The sequence below is a fragment of the Coptis chinensis genome, chromosome 4 (genome assembly GCF_015680905.1).
Source record: "Coptis chinensis isolate HL-2020 chromosome 4, ASM1568090v1, whole genome shotgun sequence".
Taxonomy (NCBI): domain Eukaryota; kingdom Viridiplantae; phylum Streptophyta; class Magnoliopsida; order Ranunculales; family Ranunculaceae; genus Coptis; species Coptis chinensis.
In genome coordinates this window covers 7,024,951-7,048,083 of record NC_141459.1, presented here as the reverse complement: position 1 = coordinate 7,048,083, position 23,133 = coordinate 7,024,951, and the positions used below count along the sequence as shown (strand labels likewise).

At 37.2% G+C, this 23,133-nt stretch overlaps 2 protein-coding genes and 1 pseudogene across 2 annotated transcripts; all 3 read right to left on the bottom strand.

Moving 5' to 3' along the window:
• Positions 1 to 7,899: 7,899 nt before the first annotated feature.
• LOC147501554 (putative glucan endo-1,3-beta-glucosidase GVI pseudogene) lies at positions 7,900 to 9,084 on the bottom strand (annotated as a pseudogene).
• A 1,543-nt stretch (positions 9,085 to 10,627) lies between these two features.
• Positions 10,628 to 11,188, bottom strand: LOC147501553 (dof zinc finger protein DOF3.4-like). Its single transcript, XM_086604334.1, has one exon. It carries the CDS (start codon positions 11,186 to 11,188, stop codon positions 10,628 to 10,630), a length of 561 nt encoding a protein of 186 aa, XP_086460460.1.
• Positions 11,189 to 12,584: 1,396 nt separating this feature from the next.
• LOC147501552 (BAT2 domain protein) lies at positions 12,585 to 16,944 on the bottom strand. Its single transcript, XM_086606604.1, has 9 exons — positions 16,680 to 16,944; positions 16,413 to 16,589; positions 16,215 to 16,312; positions 15,371 to 15,461; positions 15,080 to 15,271; positions 14,738 to 14,988; positions 14,107 to 14,197; positions 13,804 to 14,020; positions 12,585 to 13,099 (listed from the first exon to the last, which is right to left on the bottom strand). Exons 1-9 carry the CDS (start codon positions 16,833 to 16,835, stop codon positions 12,888 to 12,890), a joined length of 1,485 nt encoding a protein of 494 aa, XP_086462730.1. The 5' UTR covers positions 16,836 to 16,944; the 3' UTR covers positions 12,585 to 12,887.
• Positions 16,945 to 23,133: the final 6,189 nt, after the last annotated feature.

Below are 23,133 nucleotides of genomic sequence, written 5' to 3'. Positions count from 1 at the left end.
TTTTTTTGTTGAATGACAAATTTACCCTTATACATAAGTTTTGTGAAAATTTTATGGGTGAAACTTTTGGGTACCCTTTAGATTAAAAATCTTGGTATAAAAAGGAAAATACGGGGACTAATAACGGGGGCAAGTTTTCCCATTATATATAAGATAATAAAAAAAATATAACATCGAGAGTACATGGCAAATTAAAATTAAGACTACAAACAACACAGACAACCTATTCAAATCTATAGTAGGTCCTGTGAGGACATTCTATACTGGTGATGAATAGGGGTTTGTTTGTGTTCCAAATTGTTTCTCCCATAATCATAGTAGCTCCTTTCTTTGCGGCCGCATCCGCACCAAAATTGGCCTCTTGCAATATATGTGAGATGGATCAGTGATCAAGTTTTTGAGCTGCCCTCTTCCATCTTGCTGTTAAGGTCCATGGAATGGAGCCTTTTCTAAAAGAGAGATGAACTGCCAGCATCGAGTCACTTTCCAGCCATAGCCTCCTCCAGTTGCTCTCAACAACTTGTTCCATTGCTAGAACAATTGTTGTACATTCGGCCACATAGTTTGAGGTGACTCCCATTCCATGTGCAAGAACCGCCAAAAAAATTGAATTGTGATCTCTAAATATAACACCCGCACCTCCAATCCCAGGATTTCCTAATGCAAAGCCATCAGTGTTAGCTTTGATTGTACCTGGTAGTGGTGGAACCCATGAAACTTCTCTAATTCTACCCGAAGTTCTTGCTCTCCCCCATATGTTAAAGAAGCGCAATATAATCAGAACATCGACAGTGTTGAACAATGTCCCTGTAGCAATAAGACCAGAAACTTTGACTCCTTTAATTACATCTGATTTCAGGTGCATCAAGTTTAGCTTCATGTCCTCAAAGAGAATTTTGTTCCTTGTTTTCCATATTTGAGTCATTAGTTGGACTGCTCCTGCGTTCCAAAGCTCATTCCTAATGGGGCTATGAACTCTCGATGCTTTCATGACATTTCGAAGGTCCAAAATAGGAAGTGAGACCTTAAAAAGTTCAGCCAGCCAAGACCACAACTCTCTTACAATATCACATTTCCATAGCATATGTGAGACACTCTCATCCTCTTTGTTACATATTCTACACCTAGAAGCTAGAGAAATGCCCTTCTTTTTAACTTTCTCATCAATGGGCACCGCTCTCTGAACTAATTTCCAAGCCAAACCAGCAGCCCTAGGATGTATGTGTTTGCACCAAATCCACTTATGCCAACTCACCTTTGTTTCTTTTTTCCTAACTGCTTCGAATGCATCTTTGACAGAGAAGATTCCATCTTTGGCCAGCTTCCATTTCTTTTGTCATGCTCATCTTCGGAAGGTGGCAACAATGAGTTAACATCAATGTCAGCTCTGTTAAGCATTGCAGCTACTGGGGATGGAATGACCCAACTGTTATCAACTATGATGTCCGACACTTTAGCTTTGAATTCCATCCAGTTAATGCCTTGGACAAATTCTGCAATTGCATTACCAGCCCAAGCATCTTGCCAAAGGTTTATGTCAGTACCTTTTCCCACAATCCAGCCCATATGTGGAGCCATTTCTTGAAGCGCCTATCTCAGCCTAGGCCACACCAAGGGCTTCTTGTAGTAAGTGATCCACTGCCCACTCTTCATAGTGAACTTGCTCAGCATAAATTTGCTCAACTCAGTTTTCTCAAGAAGGGGACCAAGAAAGCTTCATGAGAAGAGCCCCCATATCCGGGGCTTGCAAACCTTTCCCTACTTTAATGTAATACCTTTTCGAATAGTTGGATTGCCTAACCAAACAAATTTATGTGGCGAGCATAAACTGCCTTGCATATAGAAATATGAAATGATTAAGAGATCATGAAACCCACAATATAAATTCTATAATTTTAAATTAAAAGGTTTAAGCCTATTTTTAAGATTCTAAAGTAATTTCTCTATAATGCACAAGTAATTGTTAAAAACCAATTTTCACTACTTCAATAGCGAAGTAAATACCGAATTTTGATTGAAAGGTTGAACCAAATTGTATCTATTTCTTTACTAAAACAAACCCCACCGTCAAAATAATGAGTTAGATGTTTACAAAAAGTCACACAAGTTAGCTGATTTGAATATGTCTAACATTATCAAAATTTGCTTAGAAATGATTGATATATTCGACATTATTTTATTCAACTTCGGAAACAATTTTTGAGCATGTTAGACATATTCAATCGAATGTATTATGTGGTCATCGATCGAGGGAAGATTATCATCACATCATAAAAAGTCACCACAAATTAAATTGTAAGTCAATTTCAGGTCGTGGAGTTCTTTTCTGAGTTTGCCAATTAATGTGAAGTTCATTTAACCGACCTCCATCATCCTATCCCATCTATTATTCTAATACATAAATTAGTATAAACTATAAAGATGAGCAATATATATAAACAAATTTGGAGACAAATTAAACTGATTTTTTTTTTGTTCCCAAAGGCTTCCAAGGTAGTTGATGTTAGGAATATACAACTTAATTGTACTTAATATTTACCAATCACCAAACCATACAAACATTTTGTCTTGTAAGTGTTTTGTACTTTTTAGTTAAATCTGAGTTTAGTGTAGATACACTATGTTCTTAAGACAGATTTTCCCCCTCACGGTGCTTGAAAGTTGATGGGAAACTATCTCCCAAGATAGAACGGATTTCTTTCTATAGAAAGTTAGCACTTTAATTCTATAGAATCAGCGAACACAACATAGTATTTGACTAAGAACAGAGGAAGAAGAGAAAGATAAAAAATGTGTTATCTTCTATAGAAAGTTAGCACTTTAATTCTATAGAATCAGCGAACACAACATAGTATTTGACTAAGAACAGAGGAAGAAGAGAAAGATAAAAAATGTGTTATTTGGTGTATCTTTCTCTTCAAATTCATCAACTATTTATAGGTAAGAAGTGCCTTTTCGAAACAGCACAATGATTATTTGAAAAAGTTAGGCACCTCTTTGAAAAGTCATATGTTTCGAAATGACGTACCATTTCGGCATAAAGTACTGTTTTGAACCAGTGCCTATTTCGAAAGGTCGTACCTTTTTGTCATAAAACACTGTTTCGAACTAGTGCCTATTTCGAAAGGTCGCACATTTTCGGCATAATGCACTGTTTCAAACCAGTGCACTCTTTCGAAAAGGTTTTTCTCTTTTTATGTACTATTTCAAGTGAAACCCATTGATGTTCACCTTTTGCGTATGTTAGAGATTTGATTCTCTAATTTGACAAAGTGCGAATACAATTTTTTTTTCCTTACTCACGATATTCGTGTGCATAGTTTTGAGTAGGGATTTCAAACCATCCTAAGTCTAAGACAACTTACAATTTGTTTTTGCTCTTTTAAGAAACTAGTGAATAAGTTTTAAGCTATGGTTGAATTGATACTAACTACTTGATTTCTTTTAATGCAAAAACTGAAAACCTCAAGTTACGTAAACATGCAACTAAAACAAAGATAAAAATTTACTTCTAGATAGGTATGGAGAGTTAGTTCTCCTCATGTGAAGATAACATCTATTGTATGATTTTAGGTTCTTGCATCTTAACCTTCCTAGAACTCATAGACAAGTCCTAATAAAGATTAACTTGATCTCTAACACTATGACTCATCTCTAAGATCATATTGCTAGCATGTAGAACCAAAACAATGACTTATCTCTAAGATCATCACCTTGATTCCTAACTAGACTTTACACCAAATACCATTTTGGGATAGGATGTAGGTCTAGTTGTTCTTCCTAAACAACTTACTAAAATCACATCACAAAGGTTATCCCTCACATGAGCATCATTAACCCCCCACAAAGGGAAGGTTTTAGTTCATGATCCTAGGGATAAAAATGAAAGATGCAAATAGATATGTATATGAGAAGAGAAAGAAGAAGAATAATAGAAGCACTCACTTGCATTAAGAAGTTTAGATTTTATTTAGAACAAGAACACAAAGGTTTCTACCATTAAAACAATTACAAGCTTTTTCATAAAAACTCAAAACTAAAACTAAACTAAAAACTTACTAAGGAACTAAAAATAATAATGCATGATAAAGGAAAAGAAGTCAAGGGAGTAAATGGAGTGCATGCCCCCTTGTTTTGTTTTTTTTTCCTTCCTTTTAGAATTCTCCCCCTCATCCCACGTGAAAACACACACACACACACACATTTAATTCACTTTTATCCACCACATTAAAACAAAGTGACACCTTGTTTTTTTTTTTTTTTTTTTTTTTTTCACTATTAACACCTAATATTATTAATAACATGCAAGGTGTCAACTTTGCACCAATAATTTAGCACTTTTGTCTTGACATGCTCCATGATTGATGACTCATCTCTTCTTGTGGGCCCGAAAGATGGGTTCATGTGCTTTGTCTATTGGTGGGTCCGGACATCGATTTTTACAATTTTTGGCCTAAGGTAGAGCTAGTCGTGCTGATCATCCGGGCAGCTTACTTGCCGAAATTGGAGTCTAGGTTAACGAGATATGAGCTCCGAAAGTTTATGCTTTTCTTTACATAGTCCCGTTTTGACTCGATTCTGTCATGTTTGAGTCCCCGGCTTTGATCCGTCTTTGTTTAGCTTCACATGGCTGATTTGGAAGAATTCATATATACATCGTTCCCCGTGCTTTAACTCAGGTTTAACCAATATTTTCATGTTTACTACGAAGACCTACAAAAGTACGAAAATATACTTATTTCATGATTATTAAACACATAATTAACCAAATTTATATGTCTCAATGGGGTTTAATATTACAGTTTTGGGTGCTTATCACCCATTTCATCTCAAGTGGGGTAACTTGGGAGACAAATTATTCATTCATATCTCAATGGATTAGTGCAAATTTATTTTTCTAACAATCCTCCACATGAATGAAGATCCATTCTTCTATCATAAACATCGGATTTCTGTTCTTTTACAAATGAAAAGATACCGCATCAGGTCAAGTAGGATGAGAGGCCTTGAGCTTACCTTAGTGAAAGACGATCAAATTTAATTGGATGATCAGTAGACTTCAATTAATGTCTTTGAACTGTCAGTCGTTTGTATAAACCTAGGCAATCATCTTCACGTAGTACCTTCTCGAATATTGTTGGTTATCACGATTTGTTTTCATTTTGGCTTTGAACACTTTTTGGTTTCAGATAGTGCTTCTGAGACATTTGCCTTTAAAATTCTCATAGAAATGGCCCCACTTTGCACTAACATAGATGATTTCTATAAAGAGTATCCTGCAATACTCCACTTGAATAACATAACTTTCTAAGATATAGTAAATAATTAAAAGCTTAATTTATCTTGAGTCTCGCGGCAGCTATGCACTATCTTATATATGAATGAGTTAAAGTATAGTATTACTCTCTAGTGCTTACTGAATCACAGACATAATTCAGTTGGCCCTTTGAACCTAGATCTTAGGATCTCCAGTCAACTAGGTTGGTTTTTCCATTATGAGGATTCTTGGTTGATTATCTCAAAGGCTTTAAGCTCATTCCCCTTGATAATCTTTCCACTTTCTCTCTTGTTAAACCTTTTGTAAGCGGATCCGCAATGTTATCTTTTAACCTTACAGAGTCGATTGAGATAACTCCATTTGAGAGCAATTGTCTAATGGTGTTATGTCTACGACGTATGTGTCGAGACTTTCCGTTATACATGCTACTATGTGCTCTACACATATCAGATTGGTTGTCACTGTGTATACACACTGCTGGCACAGGTTTAACCCAGTTTAGAATATCCTCTAAAAAAATTTCAAAGCCACTCTGCTTCTTCTCAAGCCTTGTCCAACGTTATGAATTCTGATTCCATAATGGACTTATGCACGTTTGTTTTGAGGATTTCCTTGAAATTTATACATCTCTCCTAGAGTAAAACACCACATTTGATGTCTTTTGAGTAATGCTTCAACAAATTTCCAATTTTGAAGATACATAATCCCCCACATTTTCCAATTTCTCATGACAAAGTCAATAAATTGGAAAACCATTTAGTATATGTTTTTCAAGTGAGGCGTCTTGTTAAAGAATGTCACATATCATTCATATAATATCTAAACACTTCTAAGATCTCAATTTCCTTACAAGTATGTTGACATTCACAAGACTGAATAGTCAACCATTTAGTACTTTTGTTGGTTATTGGTTATGTTCACAAAGAGTCACAAAAGTTTTGAACCTTATCTTAATTACCAACAGGCTGATGTCTTGTTCGAAATATCTTGGTTCCGCTTCCAAGTTTTTGCCTTTTCAAACAGTCGCACCTTTTCTTCAAGTTCACTTTAATTCCACCCATGTTCAATGAACCATCTTTGTTTAAACCCAAACCATATGGCGCCAAGACCATTACAAAGACCATGGTGGTTATTTAAGTTATTAAACGTCCATTCCATTAGATTGGACACAAACTAGTGTGCTTAAAGCACTTTGTTGAAGCAAATCGATTTTTCATTCAATCAGTCGTGAACCATTCCCTTCTTTCACATCTCTTCAAACAGATTGAAGGAATTTCGAAGGCCACCTTAGCGTTCACTATTAAAGAACTGCCAAAATATAATTTCTGAGTGTGTAATTAACTAGAAATACATACCTGTCCCATCGCATGGAAAGATCATAGTGATGAACTATGGCAAGAAAATGTTTTTGCCACATATCAATCTTTTGACCACCGCTTCTCAACGAAACGTGAACAAAACACTTCATGATTGTTAGTGCATTAACAATAAGTATAACCAAAATTAATTCAAGGCAAAAAAGAGAAATCTGTGTTAGGAAACTTATTCCGAAAATATACTTATTGTTAAGTAAACAAGAAAATCAAATTGATATATAACAAATATATCATGAACAAACCTTTGCACCAATCTATTGAGATATGAATGAATAATTTGTTTCCCAAGTTATCCCATTTGAGATGAAATGGGTTTCACTTGAAACAGTACGTAAAAAAAGAAAAACCTTTTTGAATGGGTGCACTGGTTCGAAACAGTGCACTATGCCGAAAATGTGTGACCTTTTGAAATAGGCACTGGTTCGAAACAGTGTTTTATGCCGAAAAGGTGTGACCTTTCGAAATAGGCACTGGTTCGAAACAATACTTTATGCCGAAATGGTGCGTCCTTTCGAAACATGTGACTTTTTAAAGAGGTGCCCGGCTAATTTTTTCAAAGAGTCAGTGTGTTGTTTCGAAAAGACATTTCTCACCTATGAATAGTGGATGAATTTGGAGAGAAAGATACACTAGATCACGCATTTCTGATTTTTCTCTTCTTCCTCTGCTCTTAGTCAAATACTATGTTGTGTTTGTTGATTCTATAGAATTGAAGTGCTAACTTTCTATATAAGGAAATCCGTTCTATCTTGGGAGACAGTTTCCCATCAACCTTCAAGCACCGTGAGGGGAAAAATCTGTCTTAAGGACATAGTGTATCTACACTAAGCTCAGATTTAACTAAAAAGTACAAAACACTTACAAGACAAAATATTTGTATAGTTTGGTAATTGGTAAAGAGTAAATACAATTAAGTTGTATATTCTTAACAACTTAAGACAAATTTCTTTTCTTTCTTCTTCTTTACCGAACAAAATTTGTTTTTGTTTTCTTTTCTGTTTTGGTTTAAAGGAATAACAAAGTGTAGTTGTATTTCAGAATATGACAACACCATCAGTTACTCATTTATATCCATTTTTCTCTCGTTATGTACTTTTTCAAATGAAACCCATTTCATTTCAAGTGGGGTAACTTGGGAGACAAATTACACATTTATATCTCAATAGATTTGTGCAAATCTATTTTTCTAACTGTTGATATTTGAACATCATCCAAATGCAGTTTAATCCTGTGAACAAAATTTGCTTACGACTTGAATATTGAAAGCTGAATCAATACAATATGTTCAGTATAATCAGCAACAATTTGATACTCTTGATTCACCTTCCCATTGATCCATTCTTCTTAATTAATGAAAGATAGTACGATACATAAGAAAAATAAGTTATTTTTCATATACCACTTACTTTCACTACCGATATTAGCTTTAGAATGTTCACTGCCGGGACTGACGTGAGGAGATAAATTAACATGATACACCTCTGTCATGTTGGGGTAGAACAGACCCCAGTGCTGCTCATTCAGATCTTCTTTCAGATTTTCATTGAACAGTGCAAAAATGTAGGTCTCTATACTCTTGCCTGGCCTCTTTGGTGTCCCAGTTATGGATGTCACATGACCAATCAAGTTGTTGTTGTGTGTTTGGGCATTGGCGATTGTAGCGAACTGATCATTTCCACCCGATGGCCATCCACACTCACTCACAACCACTTCAACATTGGGTGCACCCGCTTTTTCTAGTGCTGAATACATTGCATCGACCATGGCATCAAATATGTTCTTATATCCCAGCTCCCCATCCTTGACGACTATGTCTGTTGTGTTGAAAATAGCATAGTCCAACCGTACTGTTTTGGGGTCATCGGAGTACGCAAAGGAAGGATACACATTGCAAAGTAATGGGTACTTCTTATATTCCAAGAATTGGACGATTGGCGTCATTACTGGTGTGGAAATTGGGGAAAATTCGCCTTTGGAAGGAGGATAGGATGTTCCTAACACGGTTAAGAATACACTTGTGGTAACTGGGATAGAAAGGTTGGCACCTTTTAAGGCAGCATCAAGATTTTGCAAGGCTGGAAGCATTTTTTCTGCTAGGTCACTAGGAATAACCTCATTGCCAACTGATATGTATCGAAAATGTAATGTGGGCGCGTATGGCATCACGTTGGTGTTGATCCACTCTGTGGCATTTGATAGGCCTCTGGCAAGGAGATCAATGTCCAAATTGTGGACACCAAGGACAACTTCAATTCCTGACCCTTGTAACGCCTTCAAGGCAATCGGATTGGGGTCGAAAAGGCGAAGCCTTGTTATGTTTTTCGATTTGCAAAGGGCTACAACCTGGTTTGGGCTTGGAAGATCGTTACCTTGCATTCCATAGTTCACCCCAATGCCTTCAGCCCCTACGAGATAATGTACAAAATCAATTGGAAATCATTCAGATAATACAAAATAATTATACTGGATTAGTAACGCTTGACTTGGCACTCACAAGTGACTACTGACTTACATATTTAAACAAACATTTATTTTTGGAGCCATATGGCCACATCTGTGATCTTAAAATACCCTCTGAGAGTCTGAGTTACCCGATTTTCTTGGCTGTTGTGAAACACCAAGAGTGCCAATGAACAAAGTACTAAATTATCCGAAAATTTGAATTCCACGAACCAAAACACCAAAAAATGGGATAGAAAGAGAATTTGTATATAGCTGCCTATACATACCTACTAAGCAATAAAACTGAGCCTTAAGAATGAGAAAAGCAGTCAGACAACAGAAAATGCGTCGTTCCATCCAATTAAACTTCAATTCTTCCTAGCGAAATATCCACAATTTAACTAAGAATAAACAGGGTAGAAATATTTATAGGATGAGAAAAAAAAAAACCTTGGATTTATATGACCAAAGAGGAGAAATAAAATGTGTAACACTAATGTTCTTCCATTTTGGATGCCTAGAGAGTAAAAGCACCTTGCTTTATTTGGCTACTTAGAGATTATATATTTATATATCAAATCCCAGTTTTAAATTAATGACAAAACTTAATCTTTCCCGTATGTGGTCATATGATTAATTCCTTGTATTGAGAGTGTTTTTTTGCTGCCAGGTTGTGCAGTTGTGCACCAAGTTTGGCTTTGCCATAGTTGCTTATATAGTTATATTGCTCACAATGCTGATGCCGCCTAATAAATTTGCCTCCTGGAGCCCAGGAGGACTAAAATCCTTGTCATATCTGTTCCACGAATTTATGTATGACCCATTAAAGGATATAGAAATCAGATCATTTGAAAATAGAAGAATTGCTCACAGTCTAATTCTGAACTCTAGACTATTAAATAAACAGTGTAGCATGCATCGGTGCATCCTCGTTTTAGATTTGGTTATGCTAAAAGGACAGAAGGAACTAAAATCTTATAAAATTCATCATTGTGGATTTTGTTTTTTTTTGAGTTGACGCCATTTAGAAACGTTGTTACAACCGTGTTCATTGACCATATGGGAATGTTTGTTAATTTAGGCCGTATTGTGTTGCTTAATGCAAGTCACTGTAGAACACAAGCCTGCCCTTGCTCCCCGTGACAATTTCCTTCAATTCCGCGATTCAGCAACTTCTTGCCCTATGTAACTCTGTTGAGTCACTGTGATGTTAAGTTATGTTGTATACTTGTATTTATGTTTTTCAGAAAATCCAGGACCCCGAAAACTAATAGCCTGGACCCGTTGATTGTTCATTTGCTCTTTTGTTTGGTTAACACAAGGATGCCTTTCTAAATTAAAGTTCACTATACGTGATTAAATCGGGGGGAGAGGGGCTTTCTCCTTAAATCATGAAATTTGCATCCTCTTGGACAAAAGTAGCATGTTTGATTCTAAAGCCTCAAAAAGAAGAAACCAAAAATATTACATAACGATCCTTGTTCAGTGTACTGTTTCTTGCCTATTTCAAGAAAAATTACAACACAAACGACTAACGAAGTGAAGGACTACTTTGATGGACCACTTGAGCTATTTTCTGGTAAGATCTAGCCAAAGCATTGATGCAATCACCATCTACCAGAGCAGCATGACAGTCATTCCCAAGCTGCCACGTATTACCACCAAAATGACCATAGTTCATCATCAAGGAAGACCAAACCCCTGGTCCCATGTTATCAAACCCAAGTCCCACAAAATCTGCCCCGGGTGTATTCAACAAAGAAGTGAAGCTACCTGGCAAGTTCAACGGGATGGAAACATTACTAGGTTCAGTGGTTTGGGTGATTGAAGACTGAGGGGTGGAGTTGGGGCTGGTGCGGGTGCGCTTATAAGTATTTTTACGGGTTCCACCACCTATAGGAATGTTTCTAAGGGCACCCCCTTGAGTCCAATAACGACGACATGCTTTGCAAAAATAACGTGGTTGAGAGGAGTTGTAGTTGTTGTAGTAACAAAACTTGGTGTTGTTTGATTCACAACGTGGACACGGGAGTTGTTCTTGCTCTGGTGGTGCACCAACGTGCTGGGCTTTGTTGTTGGAAACTACAGGCATTGGAGAGAGACCGAGGGAGAGGCTGATTTTTTTGTGGGGTGGAGTGGGGATTGGAGTGAATAACTGAATATATACAGCTAGAGAGTGATGACTGAGAAAGAAAAAAAGGTACAGCAGTGAGATAGCAATAGTAGTGTACTGGGAAAGGAACAGCAGGAAGACATATTCTGAACGTCCATTGATAGTCGTGAAACCTATAACACTTTTAGACACTAGGTTTTCTAGTAAGTTATTCTGTTTTTAAATTGACTGTGATAATAATTCAGTTAGACTGCTGGTCGAGTGGTGACTGGTCTTATAGCCCATGGGACTGGTCGAGTGCATTTTTCTTTCGTTGTGGGTTTGTTTGTATTATTCTGAAGGAGTAACATAGGTCTGTGATTGTCAAGTGTGTATGCGTAAAAAATGATAATTTTCCAGCATTTTGATTTGTCAAGTGTTGGTTAAATCCAAATTTCCAGCATTTTGATCTATGTAGTACACGCACACCGTCCTGTTGGAATGAGATGGGGGCTTGATTGAAGGGGTCAAAGCGGAAAATGGGGGACTAGATGTTAATTTCTGTACAGACACTATCATTACTGTCGGTGAGCGTGGGGAACAGTAAGACTTATTCGTCAGTCTCTCATTCTCTCTCTAGCCCATTGATCTTCTGAAGGTTCAATCATAGAGGAAAGAGAGCAGAGAATAAAAAGGACGTCGGCTGTCTTCCTTATTCGAGAGAGAAAAAACAGCATACTTCTGTGAGCAGCACAGCTCAACCTTGCGTGTACACATGCTGGTCTGAAGGATAGTACTACAAAGCCTTCTTCAGTGTTCATAATTTCATATACTTGGCCTGTAACAGTTCAACCCACCGTTGGAACACAAAATACCTGCAACTCTGTAAGAGGACTACCCAAGTGATTGAGCTCCATTAACAGAGGTTACAGATTCCAGGATCTGTTGGTGCATTGGGAGCAACTGTTCAGGAGTTAGTAATCTTCTTTTTTGCTGCTGTTATGTTTAGGATAGGTGTGTTTTGATGCTTTAGTTTGTATTATTGTTTCCTGTTGTATGGTGAAATTCTCCATCACCATTATATCTGTTGTATAGTGTTCTTCCCTACGAATAAAATTTTAACTGAGCTCCTCATCCGCTTTAACCATGTTGTGCTACCATACCTTGAGGAAGTTATTAGCGAAAAAAAAAACAACCTCGAGGAAGTTTGACACATTGACGTACATGATGGCGTTGAGAGCTTGAGATAAGGCGTCCATCACTTGGGGGACGGAGCAACGGACAGCCAACACGAATAGTACTAAAATGCCAGAGTAATAATTAGAGTTACGACAAAGTTTTTGTTTTGTATTTGAGAACTGCTACGTATTTAATACGTATATTCGGTCATCAGATCTTTCAGTAATCACAATGTATATTTAATAAATCATCCTCCTAAATAAATCATAAAACTAAAAACCAACTCCCATTTAGCATGCGATAGTCCACTACTAGCATACGAAGTTACGGGATATTAAGAGCAAGATGAACGTGTTACTTTTATGTTACGGTTACGTGGGTTGACCAGCACAAGCGTTGTCAGTTGTAGCATAAACACAACTCCAATGTGCCACGGGATCACCCCGACAATTTAACAGACTATTATTTACAAATACAACTAACAATGGGAGTTGAGAAATAGAGTGAGATTTGCTGACATTCATGCAGATGGCATGGAGGTCGACAGAACTAGAAACGCCAAGTATTGAAGCCCATCCTGGATTTTGTCCATGGCAGTGGCATGGTCATGGTGTAAATTATCTGACATGGCATTGGCTTTTTCCTGGATTGAGTTCTGTGAGGGGCCATCAGGAAGATCAACATTGGCACCTTTTAGCGCTGCCTGATAAGCTTCGACGACGTCTGAGATACCTGAGTATTATAGGAAGAATAGCATGACAACCAAAATTCAGCAGTAACCAGATGTCGGAATTAAGCCAATGAAAAATATATATAACAAAATCTAGAATTTCTCAAACAGAGATCGAAAAGATCTATTAAGCTCTATCCACTAAAACTAGGTTTTTCCCAAAAAAAAGACACCACTCTAGGGTTTAAATTCCAATCTAAAATAACCAACAACAAATATGCACAATTGCCTTCATACATAAAACCATAAACCTAAGTTTTTGTCTAATAAAAAATATTAAAATTGGAAAATACTTGACAGAAATTTAATAATTAATAAGATTAATAAAAGGCCTTCAAAAGTCTAAAAGTAATCAGCACGTCATATATAATTCTTTTTTAATGACTTGGAATGATCAGCAAAAAGTTACAAATTGCTTTTCAGTTCATCATAATTCATATCAGAAACTCCAGTTTAAAAATGAACCGGCAAAGGATGCCCTGTCCTGAAATTTGTTATCTTGGGGTAGTTTAAGAAGTTGAAATCTCTGTGCTTTTTCTTTTCGTCATTTTATTATATGCAAGTAGCGTTGGCGGACATCACAACTAAATCTCACGTTACCTAGTCAATGAACAGAATAAATCTAGCACCACACAGCTACATTTTTACTGATCGTTTTTGCAGGAACAGTATGAAAAATCTAATTGAAAGGACATGCAAGATTTACCCATGACAAAACTGTTTGAGACTGCCTCTACATCTCCTGCCATTATATGCGCCTTTGATCTGATGATTTTGGCTTTTTCAATAGAATCCTCAGGCCAGTCAACTTTCATGACATCCTGCTCTTCATCTTCATTCTGTGGTTGGCTTGCACTAGATGTGATCGATTTTCCCAGTATCAGTAATTGGGAAACTGCAAAGCAGCATAGTTCTGAGAGTCTCTGTGGGAGAATAATGAAGTTATAAAAAGCAGATATTCTTCAAATGAAGTAAAATATACAGTACTACTATCGACATATCATCATACATGGACCCCTTCTGAGTGGATCATTTCAAGCCGGCCAGCAGTTCGTTGGATGATTTCACTCGCAGCTAACCCAGCTAGGATAGTTGTGAATCTGCAAAAACGTTACCCGTATGCAAGATCATGTTAGGTCCAAAATCTGGATACTGTCAAGGGATTTAGATTGCTGAAGCACAAGATTTTTCCAGATGATTCTATTGGTAGATCTGGGGGTTTGGCTATATTTAAACCAATCCTATTCACATCATACTTTATTAACACAGTTGATCACTTTCAATGTGGCCACCTAGGAAAAATGGATGGTGGACCCAACCCAAAGCTTTAACAACATGCGGATTGTTTCTTTTAACATCACGATTACTAAAAGCATAGACAGTTACACACAGTTGAAACACGAGTACATGACCATCAAGATCTATTGTAGACAACGAGTATCAAAATTCTCCAGTTAAACGGGTAACAATGAGAATAAGTTCAAACAGTTGAAAAGATATATTAGACAACAAAGTTATTAGATATATGCATCCGGCTGTAAGAAAGATAACACAAGAACACAGGAAGAAAAACACTACCTACTTAGAGCAATACAAGTATGACAACAGAAGTTAGTAAATGAATTTTATTAATTTATTACCCAGCAGCCATATCAGCAGCCTTGCTGACACTTGAATCACGCAAGATTTTCATCTCATCTCCAGTTCCCTCTTCTGAAGTCTCAACTTTCTTCCCTTTATCAGAATCACTTCCATCAATTTCAGAATCCAAACTGAAAATCTGTTGGATCTGTTTAAGTTTTGCATCATAGAAAGACTTCTGCTCTGACGACAATTTTGCTTTTCTCCGGTTGAATAACAATGCATAGTGGTTGGACAATGCCTCCAATTCCTATTATCAACCAAAAGCCATTCATCTTAGTAATTCATGCACACAGACAATATTCTAATCATAAACAAAGGAATATAAAAGAAAATATAACCTCCAGCTGCTCTGGGCCTCCATAAATGTAGAAGCATCGATCAAAAGTAACTTCCTCAAAAAGTTGCTCTTCCTCACCATCCTTCAAATCCTTATCAACTTCGATACCAGTCTCGTTAATCAGTAATTCCATGGTTTCTTTACCTCGCTGCTCAAGCACTTGCATTCCCTTAGCAGTAAAAGCTTTTCCAGACTGTAATGCAGAGGTTGGGATAAGCAATTTTGAAGAATATCCTATATAATATAGCAACTTTGCTGAATACAAGAAGGATATGATGAGCACACAGGATACCTCTAATAGAGAAGGAGTAACAGAACCATCTGGTACAGGCAAACTACCATGTTGAATAGAATCAGCAATGTTTGCAGCAGAAGTCTCAAGCCTGAAGCATCCATCACCAGATTGCATGCACAAAAGTAAGTTTAACATATAAAAACCCAAATCTCCATATACAGGATAATACTGACATGGTTCCTTTTGTTTGAACAAACTCCCCCCCCCCCCCTCTCTTTTTATTTTCGCAGGTGAAGTTGGAAGTGAACCAAAGACCTGGGGCCCACTCCCAAAAGGTCTAACACTGGCCACAGTACACATTCAAGCAACATTTACCATAATTGTGCCTGGTTACTGAACCCAAGGCCAGAGAACCCAACAAATCCGAATAGAAGTTTGCAAGTTTATAGAAAGCTTGCAATTAACTTTTCGTCTCTCATACATATTTTGAGAATATCTAAAAGATCCCCTCCTCCATTTGTTTTCAAATGTTTTATTTAAAGTTAAACCAAATGATATAACTATTACTAGTAAACTGCAAAACGGTGTTGGGCAACGAAAATCGTACCTTCAACACATTAAGCAAAGGATTCAGGCAATCTGAATTTCATTGTTCGAATATACAAAACTCGTAGTCCAAGTTTGTGATATAGAACACAAAATGAAATAAAATTCCTAACAAGTGGCATCATCGTTAAAAACAACTAAATTTAGATCTATATGATTTTTATTACTCTCTTTGTGACAGTATGTGAGTATCCACGTCGTGAAAGATGGACTCATATCATTATTCTCTTGAGCAAAGTAAACAAGCAACTGACAAAAATTGCTACCAACAACATCCAGTTATAGGCGAACATACTTCAGAACAAAGCTTGAGCCCCCTTTCCAGGCATTGCCTAATGCTTGCCATGCTCCTGATGCAATGTTTTCCACAGAAGTATCAAGAACCTTTAAACCCTACACATGACATGACAAAAGAAAATGACATACATGAGAAACAATGAAAATTTGTATAGAAAATTAACAGGGAAAGGCTCTTTGAAAATGTAATGCTTGCCTGTCCCAGAAGAGAATCCTCACTGGCTTTTTCAAATTTATCAAGGGTGGACTTGCGCAGTTCATCATCATCATCATCGGATTGTTTTGCTTCTTCCTTCTTGGGAGATTCTGAGTCAAGAACTGTGTTTTGCATATCTCCAATGCTCTTTGCAGCATTTTTAGCAACCTCAACAGCCTAAAAGGCAACAAAACATAATAAAATATTTCAATCAACCAAATTATTATTATTAACTAATAATTAAAAGTGTAGTTAAGAAATAATTACATTGCGGGAAAGCTCTTCGGCAGCAAGAGTAGCAGCTTTTTGAAGATCCGAAAGAACGGGAAAACGAGCAAGTCCCCAACCTCCCCATCCTCCACCGACAACGACTTTCTCTTCTTTCTTCTTATCTCCGGATTGGGATTGCTTGTTTTCTTCCATTAAGTAAAGACCACTACACTAGTAAATGAGATCAAACAACAACTAGATTGATTTGTCAAGAAAAACCATTTTTCTAGTTTTAAGCCTTTTTGTTTTCTGACTTGGATCTGTTTCTTACTGGGCCTTTTTTCCAGCTGACAAAACAACAAGTAATTTTCCAATTTTTTCACCCCCAAGTCCACCCTCAATGTAAATTTAAATTTACATAATATAATTTTACAAAATACTAAAAATACTGTGTAAATATAAATTTTCACATATAAATGTAAATACAAATGTACATATTGTGTAAATTTACATTTTCATATTAAAATTTAAATTTACATAGGGTAAAGAAAACTGTGTAATTTTATATTTATATATGATGATGTCAGCTCAGTTTGTTCTTGAGCCGAAATTATTAATGAAAATTGCTTACGTCAGTTCGATTTTCCTTAAATCCATAATTAAAATTTAGGATGGACTTGGGGCGAAACTATTATTGGGTTTTGTCCTTGGGCCGTAATCCCTATTGACAAAATACTATGCCACTAGCATTAAGGCATCTCCAATGGAGGGCTATTAGGATTTTACAACTCTTATTACACTCTAGTATACTACTAATAAGAAATAAACATTAAATATCTACATACATACGTGACAAGTGACGCCCAGAGTTTAAAATTTACAAATGCCACCTTTAGAACTAAAAAAGGATGGGACGTCACTTAGAGTGACACACGAGCCTTTTACAAACTTATACCCGGGTAGAGAATTCCTCAATAATTTTTTTTTGGGTAGAGAAAAAAAATTCGGTCAACCCACTTTGACTTTTTTTTTGTGTGTATTTAGGGGAGACCCTTTTTTGGGGTAAATACAATACATTAGTAACTCTTATTTAGGGGGCCCCATACTTTCCTTTTTTGTTATATAGATTATTTATGAGATACCCTTAGGCGGCATGCCCAATGATAGTGGTCATCAGGTCATATTAAGATGTGCACTATTTTTAACATGCAATTATCTAGTATATATCATTTTATTCTTGAGTAAAGGCAATGCCTTGCAATTTTCTCTTGCCAAAGTCTAAAAGTTGTCGAGGGTGTTTGGATCCTATTTATTTCTTGCCATTAAATATTTATTAGAGAAAGATCAGTTTTTGAAAAAATAAACACGTCTGGTCTCCATTTTTCTAGAAAAATATAAAGTAGTTTTTCACACATAAAATAATTTTTGGTCCTACAAAATTGGTTTTCAAAAAAAAAAAAAAAGGATCCGGCTATTGCTAATGACCAAATTGCTATTTGCCAAGGGCCAAAATAATTTGTGACAAAAATGCCCTCTAAGCTAAAAAATATATAAATACAAAAATGCCCTCATACACCCATTGTTTGCAAATAAAAGATTGAAGAAGATAGTATGCAAATGTTTGTCTTGAATTTTGGTTAACCCATTTCAATTCAATAAAATAATTTTTTTTTTTTTTTTATAATCTCATGAATATCTAACATCCTTTCATTTAAATGAATAAATCTATTAAGATTTTGACACACCCCACCCAATGCGACTTTTAATTAATCTTGACCAATAATCCATAGATATTGACTTCAACTTAATCAATATTTATTTTAATGGTGGTGCACGAAAAATATATCGGAGAAAAAATTAGATAACTTTAAAACCTACATGTAGTAATTCTAGAAAAATTGGTTTTCACACTAACATACTGTATGTAGCTATCAGGAGATTAAATAAATATTACAATTGACTTCATGGGAGAGTAAGAAGTTATTCTATTCAACAAGAAAATATGTGTTTAGGAAGTTCTATTGGTTATACATTGTTTATGGTCCGAATAGATTTTCAACAAAATATGGAAATGGCGATTAAAGATAGAAAAAGTAAAACTATAAAATTATTGACATACCCCATTTTGTGTTGGGTAGACCCCAACCCAATTTGGGGTCTGTATTTATGTTGGGCGCAACAGAGAGTTTTGGCAGACCCCGTGACCAAACCCGAACAAAAAGAAACCCGAGATAACCAGTTACCCTTCGTCTCTGTGAATTCATGTCAATATTGTAAAAGTTTGCTTGAAAACGATCTAACTCGCACTAATTTGGAGCTCCAGGCAACCAATATGAACATTCACAAATAGGCGGAGAAGATTGCTAATCGGACTCACCGCCTTTTAACGTCTTCTGACAGCTTGCGCCGAGATGATAAAAAAAGAATTTGGAAGAGAAGAATGAGCAATTTAAATTGATTGACCGTAAATATAATGGGTAATGTCGGAAGAACAAGGCACTATATAACGAAGTTCCATCAATCGCTACGCAAGAAGAAGGACCGTGAAGATGCTCATGTTGAAGAAGTAGCGTGCCTCGAGCAGCGCGATGAGAAGAAACCGCTCGAGAGAAGCCTTGCAATTCAATCATCCGTAAGATGCACATTGCGGGTTCTTGGGCTGTCTTTTGAGGAGTATCAAACTAGGTGCAAGGCTCGCTAGAGGCAAACAAGTCCTCACTTTGCTAGTTGCCTAAGCTTGGGCCAAATGGTGACTTTGTCCCCTTGGTGAACTTTGTGGACCTCGGAATATGAGGAAAAAGGCGTTGACAATGATGTCAAGAAAAAAAAAAGGCACCAGTGGGGTTGAAAGTGAAGCAACTCGAATGGAGTCCGTAACAAAATCACAATCACAGGGAGATGGGGCAAGTAGTGGTTCTTGAAACACTTCAAGAAGCCAACCGCACCATGCGGCACCAACCAACAAATCCCCCGAGGTGGAGAAGGATATTTCTCTTCCAACAACTACCGCTTTAGATGGCATAGTACTCTTTAATATTGTTTTCTCGTAGACTTTGATAGTTTTTCAAAGTCCCATAACCCACCCACCCTTGTTTGGATTCTCACTGTGGTTGTCTGTTTCAGCTTTGCAAGTTTCCACGAAAAATTACTCGGGCGACTCGCCTGGGCAAGCAAAGTGGAAGCGCACCGCTTCACACCCCTGAATCCCACCCTTTGGTTGAAATAACTTGCACCCTACCAAGGCCAACTTGGAGCGCCACCTGCGCCCACACGCCTGGAATCCTACCTTTTGCTTGAGCGCGACTTGCGCCCTGCCTAGGCATATTCTCGAAGCACCTTTAGCCCTCTACCAAACCGCCTCGATTTCCACGTGTTTTGTTTCAACTTCCATTTCTTCAAAGTTTTCGGTGTTCGACTTGTTATATACACACGAAAGCACGCTTAAACAAGACGCTATTCATAAGCGAAGCAAGGAGGCTTTCAGGTACTCTTTTCTTCCACACCTCGCATCTTCTGTTAGAGTTTCATACTAGCATATCAGGATTGTTTGGAGTGTTATTGTTTTGCATTAATATTGGTCTTAGCCTTGCATGAGATTAAGGTCAGGCCGAAGAAAAACATCTAATATAATTAACCGACAACGTCAACAAACACGTCTTTCTAGTATAGCACTCACTTCACCTCTAGCTAGCACACCACACACCACACACCACACCTGAGATTATGGCTGAAGAAAGAGAGTCTCCTCCTCTCTCAGACTTTTACAAAGCCTTGAGCGATAGCCCGAAATCTTACATCGTTCTATCAGACCCAGTGGGGGATTTTCGAATCCCCCCAAATATATTTAATTTGTTACCCGTTTTTCATGGGTTAGACCATGAAAAACCTTATCAGCACATGCATAAGGTTGACCAAGTCCTTACTACTTTCCACCATCCTTCGGTTGGTGCTGAACAAATTAAACTGAGGGTATTTCCCTTCATTTTAGCCGATAAGGCGACGTCTTGGTTAACTGCCAAAGCGCCTAATTCTGTAGACTCGTGGGCTAAACTTGTTCAACTGTTTATGGAACATTTTTACCCACCACTGAAGACCGATGAAATGCTTTCCAAGATTCATTTCTTTCGGAGTAATCCTCATGAATCATTTTCGAGGCTTGGAATCGCTTTCAATCGACCTACTTATAGAGTGTCCACACCATAACCTCGCGAAAGACATGTTAGTTTGTGCCTTTTTTAAAGGACTTCTACACCACCATAAAGAAGTCCTTGACATAATGATTGGCGGTAGTTTCTTAAGTAAAGGAGCCTTGGAGGCTTATAAATTTTTAGAAGATCGATTAAAGCGGAATAATAATTAGAGGGGGTAGTGATGATATCTCCCGTTCCGCTAGTTCTTCTACAACAGCTAAAGCCGCCAGTATATTTGAGATGAAACCTGATCCAGAACTTAAAAATTTAATCGAATCTTTAACTAAAAAGGTAGATGCTATTTATGTCCAACAAAACCTATCCCCGTCATGAATGTCAACTCCAACCCATGTAATTTCTGTTTTGAGTCCGAGCACCCGACTCTATTGTCCTTTCGTTTTGAAAGCAACAAACATTACAACAAGATAACGTTTGCTCAATGAATAGTTATCCTATTCCTAACGCCCCTTGGAGACAACACCCCAACTTCAGTTGGAGAAATAATTAACAAGTAACAACTCTAGAATTTAATAATCAAAATGTTAGGCAAGCAAACAATTATAACCAACCTCCACCACGACAAGGACAAGGTCAGAGTAATTATAATAATTATAACAACCAAGCGCAACCACGACAAGGTCAAGCACAAGGTCAGGGTAATTATAATAATTATAATGCAAATTGAGGTATCGTTCCGGTTAATAATAATAACTATCACAACCCACCCATAAATAATCAACGTGACATAGTTCCTGTAACACAACCTATAGCTAACACTCTTCCACAACCGGATCGTTTTGATACCTTTATGCAATCTCAACAACAGATTTTGCAAGCTATCCAACTTTCCTTACAACAGCTAGCTCAAGAGAAAGTACAATCCAAAGGTGTGTTTCCAAGACAAGCGATACCTAGTCGTAAAACACCAAACACAGCCTTTGAGGTGAACGGTAATACTAGTACGGAAAATGTAAACGTAGATGAGCTAAATGCCATCACCACTCTCCGTTCTTGTAGAGTGGTTGACAACAATGTAACTATGCCTACAGTTACCCCACAAGTAGTCCCTACACAGGAGATTGAACTAGATTCTGAAATGGAAACTGAATAGCCTACCCCTGTAGAGGTATCAGTTAAACCACAACCTAAGAAACAAAAAGCAAATGTTAGACATCCAGTTGAACCATACGCTAAGCATAGAGAGACACCACCGTTTCCCCAGAAATTAGCTATGTTAAACAGAGATACAAACTTGGACGAGATTAGGGAAGTATTCAAGAATCTAACGATTAACCTACCCTTTCTCGAAGCAATTAAAAAATTACCTCACTACGGTAAGTTTCTTAAGGAGTTGTGCACTACTAGGTGTAGGACAAATATTCCTAAAGACGCCTTTGTAACTGAACAATTTCCAACTTTAATAGAACATAATGGAATTGTGAAGTACAAGGACCTTGGTCGTCCTACTGTATAATGTACCTTAGGAGATTCTCACACGACCACCGCTTTATTAGGCCTGGGGGCAAGTGTCAACTTACTCCCGTATTATTTATACAAACAAATAGGTCTACAAGAGATGCAACCTACTCAAATGACGTTGCAATTAGCGGATATGTCTATTAAGTATCCTAAGGGTGTGGTTGAAAATGTGCTAGTTAAGGTCTAAGATTTCTACTATCCTGCTGATTTTGTTATCCTCGATATAGAAGTCGTTAGTGACTCTGTTTCGGTCATCTTAGGGCGTCTATTTTTGGCAACTGCCAATGTGCTTATAAACTTCCGAAATGGTTCGATGTCTTTGTCTTTTGGCCATCTTTCGGTTGAGGTAAATGTTTTTAAAATGATGAAACAGTTATCAGATTCATCTATAGATGGAGAGATTAGCATGATCGAGAGCTTAGCTCAAGATTACTTTAATAACACGTTTCCAGAAAACCATATGCATAAATTCCTTTCTTTTGGAAGTTTAGATTTTGTCGATGACTCCTACGTACAAGAAGTCAACACCATCTTCGAGTCTACTCAAATTGTAGAACCTTCGGTTGCTCCATACACAGAGTTTGAAGACCTGCTGCCTAAGCAAGTATTAATTACTCAAGATAAGGACACCCCAGAAGCTTTTATCGACATACCAACCACCCCGGTACTTAAACCTCTTCCTCCTAAGTTAAAATATATTCAACTTGATCCGGATGGTAATCACCCTGATTAAACGTGTCTCTTCCTCCTTAGATAATAGAGAAGATATAATTACCGGATGGTAGCCATCCGGTAATTATATCTTCTCTATTATCTAAGGAGGAAGAGACACGCTTAATCAG

What these genes read in the sequence shown, in the direction of transcription:
- LOC147501552 (XM_086606604.1), bottom strand. Translation starts at nt 16,835, where the DNA reads ATGGAAGAAAACAAGCAATCCCAATCCGGAGATAAGAAGAAAGAAGAG. An exon ending in CCGAAGAGCTTTCCCGCAAT is followed by an intron (nt 16,590 to 16,679) that starts GTAATTATTTCT and finishes GTTGCCTTTTAG; the next exon opens with GCTGTTGAGGTTGCTAAAAA. An exon ending in TCCACTCAGAAGGGGTCCAT is followed by an intron (nt 14,021 to 14,106) that starts GTATGATGATAT and finishes ATTCTCCCACAG; the next exon opens with AGACTCTCAGAACTATGCTG.
- LOC147501553 (XM_086604334.1), bottom strand. Translation starts at nt 11,188, where the DNA reads ATGCCTGTAGTTTCCAACAACAAAGCCCAGCACGTTGGTGCACCACCA.